Source organism: Nycticebus coucang, chromosome 1 (assembly GCF_027406575.1).
Source record: "Nycticebus coucang isolate mNycCou1 chromosome 1, mNycCou1.pri, whole genome shotgun sequence".
Classification (NCBI taxonomy): Eukaryota; Metazoa; Chordata; class Mammalia; order Primates; family Lorisidae; genus Nycticebus; species Nycticebus coucang.
The window spans coordinates 18,514,875-18,527,357 of record NC_069780.1 but is presented as its reverse complement, the minus strand read 5'-3'; the positions used below and the strand labels follow the sequence as shown (position 1 = coordinate 18,527,357).

Below are 12,483 nucleotides of genomic sequence, written 5' to 3'. Positions count from 1 at the left end.
AAAATCTCACTGTTACTTTATTTTTATGTATTTGACTGCAAATGAATTTAAGCATCTTTTCATAAGCTTGTTGGTTATTTGGATTTCCTGTCTTGTAAACTATATTTTCATATTCTTTATCTTTTTTCCAAGGGATTACTTGGTCTCCTGATAAATTTGATTTTTAGAGCATAAAATTATAAGTGTATTTTATATTAGAGGAAAGGAAGAGAGTGGGGGGAGAGGAGAAAGTGAGAGAGAAGATAGCAGACAGTGGAGAGAGAGAGGGGAAGATGGGGGAAAGAAGCAGAGAATTCCTTGTAAATTTTTAAGAGCTCCTACTGTATTATAATATGACATTTTGGCCTGCCCTTTAGATTTGCAAACTTTTTTATTCAAATATATTGTATTTTTAGAGTACCTTTGATCCTGCAAAAGTTTTGAATTTCATTTAATCCTCTAGGTTTATATTTTCTCGTGTAGTATCTACCTTATCAAAAGAAGCCTCACTGGGCGGCACCTGTGGCTCAAAGGAGTAGGGTGCCGGCCCCATATACCAGAGGTGGTGGGTTCAAACCCAGCCTCGGCCAAAAACTGCAAAAAAAAAAAAAAAGAAGAAGCAGCCGCCTAGCTCACCTGGATTACATTTTTGATTCCTGGATGTTCTGACAGATTTTTTATTTAATTATTTTATATTCTAACCTATAATTCATCTAAATCCACCGAAAATTTATTTTTGGAATTGGTATAAGAAAGATCTAGTTTAGTTTTCTTTTCTTCCAAATGAATAGTTAACCAGTTCTTTATTTGTATTAAACACCCCACCTTTTTGCTACCGAATTGAAATGCTTCTTTTGTCATATATGAAATCCCATTTATATTTGGATCTATTTCTAGATATCTAATTCCATATATCCAGTTAAGGGCATTTCAATACTTATTGATTTTCCAATGCCTGGTATATCAAATTACACAGTAACTTTTGAGGCAGTTATCCAACTTAGGTAGATATCGCAAAGACCTATTTGCCAGGCAGCAGTGGGATATAGGCAGAAACTCATACATTGAAATAATAATTTATACAATGAGAATTTTTTTTCAAAATGTTTCTTCTCAAGCTCTACTTTTATATTAACAGATAAAGAAGAAAAGTTTCAATGCGCTCATAAAATCTTATGAAAATGACAATTGACTATATTTTTCAGTCCTTAAACGATGTACTGTATTAAAGGCACTGTTTTCTTGATTTGTAGGCTGGCTCTGCAGATGAATCAGCTCTGACGGTGTCTCACTCTGGGCAGCCCCTGCCGCCCCACTCAAGGGACAGCTCTGCAGTGTTCCTGAAGAGAAATTCCATGGGGACGGTACCCAACCCTCTGAGAGCAGCTAAAACCTCCCTGATTGCAGCTTCTGGAAAAGAAGAGGCTCTGGGAGAGCTGCGGGCGTCCTCACCCCGGCTCCGACCGGCTCTCTTGTGTAAGAATGCCAATGGCTTTTCAGGGGCCCCTGCAGAAGCAGACCTCAGCCCCGGGGAAGCTGCTGAGGCCCTGATGCAGGCTTGCGAGCATGAGACCACCCAGCCAGACATGTCTTCCCCTGGGGTCTTCAATGAAGTGGAGAAAGCTACTCCTCCACTCAACTCTCCCGGCAGCCCCCAGCTGCCAGGGAGCAGCCAGCCTCCCGCAGCAGCCCCAGGTTCCGCAGCAGGAAAAGCACCATTTACAACGCCAGCCGATCGGCACACCCCCCAGGCTGGCGCGGGCCACTGGTCCAGTACCAGCCCCTCTTCGGTACCTGGAGATTTCCTGGTGAAATCACGGAGAACCTCAAATGAAGAACAACCTGAGAAGCCAAGTTGTCCTGCAGGAGACACCTGGCGTGGCAGCAAAGATCACATGTCCTGTGAGTTTCCTTCTCAAAATGCAGTCCAGGGAACACTGCAGGCTTCGAATACAGCAGCGGGGGTGTCCACTCATTCACCCTCTACGGTAAGTGGCCCTGAAGGCGAGAGGCAGCCAGCCGCCTGTGACTCCGACGCTAGGCCCTGCGAACCTCCTGCAGGAGATGGATGCTCTGAGAACAAGCAGCCCTCTCTCATCACCTCTGACCCCCAAGATACAACTTCTGTGACACCTGAAACACTCCCTCTCACTAGTGAAGGCTCAGCATGTCCTCCAGATCCAGAGAAGAAGGCGCTGCCAGCCCAACAGCAGATGTCAAGGTTCAGAGAAGCCAGCACGATGACAGGCCACGCTGACCGTGAGACCAAGGAGGCTCCCAGCAGGGCCCGGCAAGACGCCGAGGTGCAGGCAGTAGCCAGCGTGGAGAGCAGGTCCGTCTCCACCAGCCCCAGCATCCTCACTGCATTCTTAAAGGCAAGCCCTGCTCCTCAGCACTCGGAACAGGAGCAGCTGAGTGTGACCTGCCACGGCAATGGCAGCAGGGGCCACATGTTGGAGCTCTCCGAGGGCACACAAGTCCCTTGGGAGTCTGGTCAGTGCTCTGGCATCATGCCCCAGGTGCACATTCAGACAGCTGCAGCTGTCTCCACAGCTTTCCAGGGGGGCAGAGAACCAGAGACCCCACCAGGTGAGGCCCTCGAAACCTTGTCAATCAATGTGGCCTCCAGGAATGCCCAGGATATGTGTAAAGAAGATGGGAAGTCAGCAGGAATGACCCCAGCGAGGGAAGAACCAACCGCTAAACAGCTGCCAGATACTAACTCTAGCCCCCTGAAAGCCAGCGCCACTGACCACATGTCTACCAGGGCAGGCAGTCAAGCTGGAACAGGGCACGGACTGGGAAAATCTGACACCAAGCCCTCTGAGTTTGCAGTGCAAACCACAAATGGCCACAGAACAGACCCTGATTGCCAACTGTCAGCCTCTTGCAGCCCTGCCAGCAAAGCTGACCAGTCCAGGAGCTTGGATCCCACTAACACAAGGGAGAAGAAGCCTGCGTCTCCACAGATAGTAAAAGAACAAGAGTCTACTGGCACTGACACCCTCGAGGCCAAAATCCCGCTGCTCAATCCCAAATCTCAAGAAAGTGGAGGCATAGCGTCAGCTGCTAGTCCTACGCCCTCCCCGATTAGAAAGAACCAGGAGAGCTCCTCAGAAGAAAATAGACAGGCCAAGACAGCCACGAGCCTGAGCCTGCCCTCTGATTCCCTGGGTGACTCCAGCCCAGGTTCTGGCAAGAGGACCCCTTCTCGCTCTGTCAAAGCCAGCCCGCGCAGGGCCAGCCGGGTCAGCGAGTTCCTCAAGGAGCAGAAGTTAAACGTGACAGCAGCTGCTGCTCAAGTGGGACTCACTCCAGGTGATAAGAAAAAGCAGCTCAGCTTGGAATCCAAGCTGCAGCTGAAACAGTCCAAGCGTGTCAAGGATGTCGTGTGGGATGAGCAGGGAATGACCTGGGAAGTGTATGGTGCATCCTTGGACCCGGAGTCCCTGGGAATCGCGATCCAGAACCATTTACAAAGACAAATCAGAGAACACGAGAAATTAATCAAAACTCAAAGCAACCAGACCCGGAGATCCATTTCCTCAGATACTTCTTCGAATAAGAAGCTCAAAGGAAGACAGCATCGCGTTTTCCAGTCCCTGCTGCAGAACTTCCGGCGTCCCAACTGCTGCGTGCGTCCGGCCCCGTCCTCTGTGTTAGACTGAAAAGGAGCGAGTTTGGAGGTCTGTGTGTGCACTTACGGCATCCGTCCGTGTGCACCTCTGCCAAGCCTTTGCTTAGTGTTTTTCTGTGAGACCAGCAAGGAAAAGCAAGCATGAACTATAGGAAATTGCTATTAAAAATCATTAGGTCCTTTGGCTGGAGCTCTAAAAATAAAAATGTCATTTCAATGTGAAAGAAAAAACAAGAGAAGAGAAGCAAGCTCCGTGGAAGGTTTGCAACTTTAATTAAGTGGAAATAATACTCACTGGGTGTTTTTTTCTATAAATATTGGTGTTGCTTATAGAAATAGCATTAACATTACACGTGATGTCATTTTGTATTACTGCCTCAATTTCCATTAAAACCTTTGCTTTCTATTAAAAGTAGCAAAAACACTATTAGCAAAAATACTGTTGTGATTTCTATTTCTATTGCAATAAGAACGCTGTTATCACACAAAATTTAAGTAGGTAATAAGAACCATAAAGTAAAGCATTGAAACAAAATTGACTCATTCCTAGGCCAGATAATATATTAAACAAAAGCACTTAAAGGTGTAAAATACCTAATGTGAATTAATATTTGTAAACATCTGCAGATAACCTCTTTTATAAACCTTATTATTGTTGTTCATAAATCCAAGAAAGTTATATTAGGAAAACAAGCTCAGCTTTTGAATATAAATACCACCTACATCAAACCTGGATTTATACATACATATTTTCTTGCATTGAAGGCAAGGTGTATCTCTGTGATTCTGACCAGACATAATTCATTTTTTTTTACCCTAAAGGAAATACACGAGACTGCATTGTTGAAAAGAATCATTAAGTTAGGAATAATGCTAGATTTTATGCTCTACAAGTGTTCTCCAGTAATATTCTACTAAGAATAATAAGGTTCTGGTGAGGAATTATAAACAGGAGGTTATCAAATATAGTTTTTTTCTGTACTGATGAAAGGAAAGCCTCATGAGTAACAAAAACAATGCTTCATTTAGACCCCTGTAAACAGAATGCAATTTGCGTTTTTCTTTCAGTTTGGTTCAGTAGTTTCTAATAGCAGACACGGTCCCACCCAACAGAACACGAGCTTTCTTGCAGGCTTTTGCATGTAAACTAATATCATCTAATTATTTAAGTTTGTAATCTGGATTGAATGGTAACTTCTGCAAACTTTTTGATTTTTGAGAGAAATACCATCATGTCTCATTTCATTTCACTCTTTACACCAGATAAAAGAAGAGGCCTTTACAAAAACACAGCTTGGGCTTTGGGTGGGATGTGTCCCTTGAGAGTATAGGTGCCTGAGTTCAGCCCTCGCCTGCATGTCCCCAGGACGCATGAGTGTCCTCCAATACCCTGGCCTGGGTTGAGCAGTGGTGGCTTGAGTGCCTTGGTAATGTGGAAAGGGGAAGTGAGCTGGCTCTTGAGAAGTCTTTGTGGTTTCACCGTAGGGAGGGCGCTGGTCTCTATCTTTTGTTTAGAAAACTAAACTGTTGGATATTGGAGGGGCCCTGGTTGCCTTCCTATGATGAGCAGAAGAAAGTGTCTGCCCAGGGATTTTTCTCTCCAGAGACTTATACATCCCATTTGTACAATCAAGACACAGTATCTGTTTTGGCTTTTTTTCATTTTAATTCTATCTTACAGATTCTGAGCACACAGCGGCAGGGGGCGGGGGAGCAGGGGAATCATACCTGAACTTGAACATCTCTAAACTGTACTGGACACAACCTAAATTACTAAAAAGGCTTTAATTTCTTTCCCAGCATTTGGACCATAGAGGAAGTTGCTTAAGCAGCCCACAGTCACAGCATTCTCAGAGCCCGAGGATGGTAATCGCGGTTGTTATACTTGGAACTTAGGAACTTTTCAAGAAGACACACTTTTCAGTTTCTTATCAATTGGCTTCTATTAAGAATATAAAGTCAAAATTACTGGCAAATTACCAAATTACTAGTGATGATTAGAAATTCAGCATCAAACTCTCTTTTGACCTTACATACACCTATACCCTCAGGCACCTACACTCTCTCTCGTTTGTAGTTGTGCCTGTCACTCCTGTCTCAGGTACCTTTGCCAGGACATAATCTCTGTCCTAGCTCTTGCTACCTGGCCATCCCCCTTGCACACTGAGGTACATGCAGTGTATGCTCGGAGTACAGCCTGTGTACACAGCAGCAGCTGTCAACTCTGCTGACTCCAAATGGGTGGACCCTAGGTAATCCTCTGCTCTGAAGTGGCTAGAACAGGCTGTTCTTCCATCAAAATAGGAGAGAAGAAAGAATTTAGCATTCGGTCATAGTTTTTATTTTCATGAGTTTGGAGTAAGCACATGATTTATAAATAGTTAAATGAAGCAGATGCTTAAGGGAGTTGTAGGCATTTGTTCCACATTAAATAAATTAAAGTTGTTAAATTTAGTATTGTAGGGCCTCTTAAAATAAAAACTTCAGGAGAGAATGTTCAGTGTAGCAAGTTTAACTGGTTTTCTTAGGTGCTAGAACTGTTATTTCTAAAACACTCTAAAAATTGTCACTAACTATTATAAAATCTTGCTTGTTTGGTTGTTTATTCAGTAGTATAGAACTAATAGCTTTCAGAAACAATAACAGAAATGTACTATCAAATGGGTAAATGAGATAGGAACCTACTCAAGACAGCGGTGTCTTATGATACCAACCCTAAGTTACATAATAAAACTTTATTTGAAAGTTTTCCTTAACTTCTGTGGCCCAGCTTCAGGCATTTATTACTACATTATTTGTGACACCTTAGGTTCATTCAACAAATGAAGATGCAAAATAATTTTCCTGGCACACTCTTAGGATTTACTTGGTAATTCCCTCCTTCGTCTGTATGGATATACGTTGGGTTGAAAGTTGTTTGGATTTGTCCTTCATTTCTTTTAGACATGATTAGGTCCTTTTCATGCCATAGATTTTGGGATACGGAAAGAATATATTTAATTACCTCAAGAAATAGAAAATACCTCTGAAACCAGTAGTAAAAGAGATGAGTTAGAATTCTACATCTGGAAAATAATTTCAATATTTATAGAGTTAAGATGCTAGACTCTTAACCAAGTGAATGCAAAAATTTTTAATTTTAATATTGATTGTTCTATTTTTATGACCACAGGAAAAAATGTCACATCTTCAACTGTCATGTGCTTACCTTGAGTGCTTTTCTAATTGTGTCTTTCTGGATTTTTCATGCCACAGACCAGCTACTTTACATCAGTAACATCTTGATTAACCTTTGTGTTTTGGGTGAATGGAGTAAGTGGAACATTTCATTAAGCCAATGTTAACCAGAAAGCTTTTTCTTTGCATCTGAAATGAAATATTTGGAACATGTATTAGTATGATTTCTTACCTTGACAAGTTTAGCTATATTAAATGTAATTTGATCCTTGATGATTCTTTAATCTTGAGAATTGTCTGATATTATTTTGCATACCAGTCTTCTCCATGTTGTAGATTAAATATCCAAATTGGAATAAATTGGACTGAATATGCATGGGTGACATATACCCTGGAGGCTGGATTTTGGCACCAAATCCTTAAAAGGAGCTCACTATCTCAAAGCAGAAAGCAGAAGAGAAAAAAATGGCCTTTGGAAGTATCCCTGAGTACTGACGTTTCACTGTTCCTCTTTATACAAATGTTATTCCTCTAATTCCTGGGGATCTCTGCCATTCTGGGAATACCTGTACATAGTACAATGTGACTTTAAAATTTGTTTGCAGAGAATGTGTACACGTGTGCTGTTAATGTCAATCGTTTGACCTTTGATGTATTCACTTCATTACTGTTTTGTTGCCAAAAATGAGAAATTATTGTCTTCTCTTCCTATTACATATTGTGCCAAGGGTTAGAAAATGTGTCTACTTCTAGTACCACAGAATTCACCACATCCCTTGTCTACTTTTTAAGAATCAGTATAAAAAACATGATCTATTAGGATAAGGCTCGCATCTATGTATTTTTTTGAAAATTGGGCACTTACAAGCCTTCTGTAGACATCTACCTGCCTGCTTCACTACTTGTCTGGAATGCTGCCATGGGGAGATGCTGTTTACTCCCTCTTTGTCCTGAGTGGTGTTTGAGAAATGAGGCCTGTGAATTTCCCTTTGTGGTAGTATCGTGAACTCAACAGTATCTCGGAGAAGCGTGCTGACCCCCTGGTCTCCACCCCCGTGTTGTCTACCCCTTCAGTGTTTGTTATCTTACACTGGGATCTGAGCATTTTGTTTTCTGTTCGTAATGCTCCTTGATGTCATATGTGGCCCTTTTGGTTGGTTCTCTCCCACTGAGGGTCGCTTGGTAAATAGCAGGCAGTATGTGGAATCTCCTGCCCACCCTTGTGTAATAACTATATAACTATACCTTCTTCGTGAAATTCTGCAACTGGATGGATAATTTCAAGTGTCCTCTGTCCAGACACATGTGCTTAAAGATGTCTGCAAAATTTTAGACATTTTTGCAAAAGGGAAAAAATAGTCTTGTAAATGCTGAAACAGATTTCCATGAACTTTATCCTACTCTTGGAAAAAAAAATTCTCCTTGGCTGTAGAATCAGAAAGGATTGGTTTGCAATACCAAGGCCATAAATGAAGATGGATTATGGAAAAATTCTGTCTCACAAGTAATCACTGACGTCTGCCAGAGGTCATTACAGCTACTTTTAACTGTGAACATTCACCAGCTGAGCTACTCACCTGCCACAACCAAGTAACCTCTCTCAAAGTAAATCCAATACATCTAAACAACAAAAACTCCTGAAACATTACTTTTAGCTGTTAGGTAGGTCAAGGTGATGATAATTATGAAAGACATTCAAATAATCACAGATGTTGGTGAAATGACTGTGGGGGCCAGAATGGTGCAACAAGGTCTGAATTATGAGGAACTTTTTTAAGACTTGGATATCTCAGATGTAATCATGATAAAAAATACTGTTGAATATGAAACTGGAGACAAGCAATAATGTTTCAGAAAGAGGCCATTATACCAGCAAATGCATCTGTAATGGGCACGCCGTTATATAACTATGGTTTGCTCTATAAAGACTGACTGTAACATACAGGGTAAAATAAAAGTAAAATATAAAATAAAAAGTAAACTTTCTGTTTCCTTCCTGGAGAAACTTGTTTAGGAGCTCCTTAAAGAGGTACAGCACTAGTGAGCATTAGTAGAGATACAATTAACGCTCCTGTTTTCATGCTAGTCAAGACAAAAGAGGAGCCACAAAAAAGTCTTGCTGGCTTAAAACTCAAGACAGGTCCAACCAGAAATTTCATTGAAATGGAGGGGCAAAACTTAAGGTAATTACTCTTCTTGGACACAAGCATGTAGGAAAGTAATTTAATTAACTCTGCCCAGAGGATTGCCAGCCTTAGCTATGAAAAATGGGCTCCCATATGTAAAATAACTAAAATGTGAGTATTTGTATCAAAAAGAGGCTTGAGTAACACCTTACAGAAAATGATGTTCCAGATGGATACTTCTAAATACTAATTCTTCATCAAGTATCTTCTGGGTACAAGTTCAAAATTAATTGGCTGAAAAACAGTAGGAATAAAAATCACCTATCTTACAGTGTAGAACTAAAGACAGTGATCAACCAACATAGCAATAATTCCCGAACCGCAGTGATTTAAGTGTATTAGAGAGAATTAAATGGGAGAGAAATGCTAACTTCTTTCTTAATCTCTTAAATATGGAGATACCACCCGTTTATTTCTGGTGTGAAAATTATAGCTTGCTTTTTGACATTGCTGCTAGTATTATTCTGTTACCTTAAAAGTTAAATTATCTGTTCTTTAGAGAAACTTCTAAGCAGTTAAACAATTTTTTTCCAATTCGTATCATTGCTTTTAATAACATGTAGAGGCTGCATGTTATTAGTAGTAATAGTAGAGCAAACTATTTTGAATGAGTTAGAAGGGGGTTACCCATATTAATCAGTATCCTTAATAATTTCAATTTACGTTCTTAACATTTATTGTAGACTTACATCTTTGAGTAAAGTATTTTATGTAATGTTTTCCATCATGTCTGTAAGAGATCCTAGTAAATCAGGACATTGCAGTATTAGAGTCATACTCCCCAAACCCCAGAGGATAGGAGAGACTTATTTCATTGTTGTTCTAAGGGCGTCTGGAGATATTTTTAATTGAGGTGAGAAAAGGCCAACATAGCCTGAAAACTCAAGAAAAATATATACTAGCAATTACTACAATCTAAATGTATTTATCTCTGCTGTAACTGATGTGTGAATAGTATATTGTGCATAATACTGTAGCTGGTTGTGGTATATCAATTCATCCTGTAAGTGTGTACAGTCTGTAAATGATTGGTTTTCCCTATTTTTACGTGTAGAAAAAATAGCTTGCTGTATGCCATTTAAAGACCAATTTCTGTCATCAAGTAGGCACGTATTCAAAAGTGAATAAAGCCAACGTATGTGTTCACATGTATGCACTAACAGAATTTGTCCTTTCATTTTTGAAGATCGGAAAGGGCTGTTTTTGTTTTGTTTTGCTCTGCCTTTTTTATCATCTCCTTGAGTAGATGGCATAATTATCACAAAGGCTGAATATAGTCATCAGTACCTTGGCATGTTACTAAATATGCCAGGGCTCACACCGTTAGTCACGGGTAAGGTCAGTTCTTTGACCGCTGGGATAATTGACATTCCTCACACATCCTCTCTGTGTTAAGTGTGTGACTAGGATGTACATACTATGGGTGTGATTGTGTACATACCTTGTATGAATTATCTAAATTCTCAAAGCCGTTGCAGGAAAGCAGGAAAAATAAATAATTGTTCAAAAGCCTCAAAAGGGCTAATCAAAATGTATTTTTCTTTTCTACACACAAAAATGTATACATAGCATAACTGTAAATAGCTTGTCCACATATATATGCACATAAAAATGCATCATATTTATAGTGGTTATGCAAATAAATCACAAATCAAAACGACCAATTGAAAGCTACGTCTTTCCATGACTGTTGTGTTTTACAAATGTTAATATTGGATCAGATGCTCGTTATTAAATGGTGTTACTTCTTAGTAGCAGATCTCATGCTTGGGAAAGCCCAGCCACTCTAGGCTACAAAAATCTAGGTAGCATTTATAATGAAGCACAGACTGGTACCCACACAGCTTCAAAGTATTAATACTATTGTTTAAGCACCTAACTTTATATCTGGAAATGGCAAATAGTGACGAAAACCAAGTGTGTGCTAGAGATTCCATTTGGACATTTATTAGCACACTGACTTGCACAAACAAATAAAAACCCTACTTTTTTATTTTTGGAGGTGTATCTCTAGATTTCAAAAGGGTGCATAATCACTCAAAGTAGAAAATTATTACAGGCATTCTTCTCTTGAAATCAGCAAAACAGTGCTTACCAACACCAAAAAGAAGTCAAAGATTAAAATGGAAAAAAAAATTACTGATGACGTTGGTAGGATATTAGGGTAACAACAATTGGGAGTTTATTAAGATGAATTCAAACAAGAAATTAATATTACTGGTAACGTGTTATGTGGACTTGATCACACACTTTGCCAGTTTATCACAATTCTAATCAGAGAATTGATGTTCAAATCTCTCTCATTTCTTGTCAAAAGAAATGCTCTATTAGGGATCAAAAAGTTTGCTATGGTTCCTAAAATCTCATGTGATTTGACCCTGGTTCTTTGACACTAAAAACCATGTTGGCTGAGTATCGGGTTGAAGATGTGAATGGAAATACCAGAATCACCTCTTCATAAGGAATTCCATTTGGCAAAGTAAAATCACTTCTCAATATAAGGTTAAGAGTAACATTTAAATACATATTCATGTTTTAGAGAATGAATGTGCCATAACTGTCTTAGATTAAAAGGTTAACCAACTATAAGGATACTACAATTACAACTACAGCTCGCAGTGTTTTTTAACAACTAAAATCATACATGTTTAACTACAGCATACCTGGTATCTTGATGTTTGTCAGTATTTACTGTTGCTTAAATCATAAATTTATGTAGTTAAAAATTTTGGATGACGTGTATTAATGTAAATGACACCCCGAAAAATTTTAACTGTCAATATGAGAATCATTTATGTGAGTAAATACTCAGCTGAGGAAGACCAAAAGTATAGTGTATTATTAAATCACTGAAGAAACAGTAATGTTCAAAATGAAAAGCCCATTTATGTGTCTTTTCATAATGTCTATATACAAAGGTCATGAAATGGTTTATTTCAGAAAGTTCCCATCTTCCACTTTTGACCAATAAAATTTCATTTCCTAGAAAATAAAAAAATGAAATGTTATGACTTTTACAAGGATAGGTAAAGATTTTAGGATTTCATATGCTTGCACCTTTATTTTGAATTTGATTTTTGAACGGATGTTAAAAAATCCTGAAATTTAATCTATGACTTAGTTTTACCCTCAGAAAATTTAGAATATGATTTTTTTGCATCTCACTTTCCGTAATAAACATAATATAGAATAAAATTCACTCTTCCTTGTCAGTGTTGTTATTGCTGTGGCTGTTAAAACCCTTCCTTCACCCATGAATGTGCAGAATCATTTGATTTTCAATGTGACATGCTTCAGCTAGGAATCTGCAATGGAATTCAAAGTATTTACAACAAAAGACCTCTTTCTCTCTAACTAAAATGGAATTCCCATGGCATCAACAATGCCTCCTGGCCATCTGAAGCATTGTTTCCCTGTACTTGGTGGCACAGCAGTCTGTTTGTGCTCCCTTGTTTGGTGAGAGTGATGAGAACTTAACATACTCAGCATTTGTGGAAAAGCAGG

At 39.6% G+C, this 12,483-nt stretch overlaps 1 protein-coding gene across 3 annotated transcripts in view; it reads left to right on the top strand.

The window, feature by feature from the left end:
* Positions 1–12,161, top strand: part of GPRIN3 (GPRIN family member 3) — a 64,138-nt gene extending 51,977 nt beyond the window's left edge. For all 3 annotated transcript variants that reach the window (XM_053606723.1, XM_053606796.1, XM_053606648.1), the window contains exon 2: positions 1,233–12,161. In XM_053606723.1, coding sequence (XP_053462698.1) covers positions 1,335–3,647 — 2,313 coding nt within the window. In that variant the 5' untranslated portion in view covers positions 1,233–1,334 and the 3' untranslated portion in view covers positions 3,648–12,161. The remainder of the gene's footprint in view (positions 1–1,232) is intronic.
* Positions 12,162–12,483: the final 322 nt, after the last annotated feature.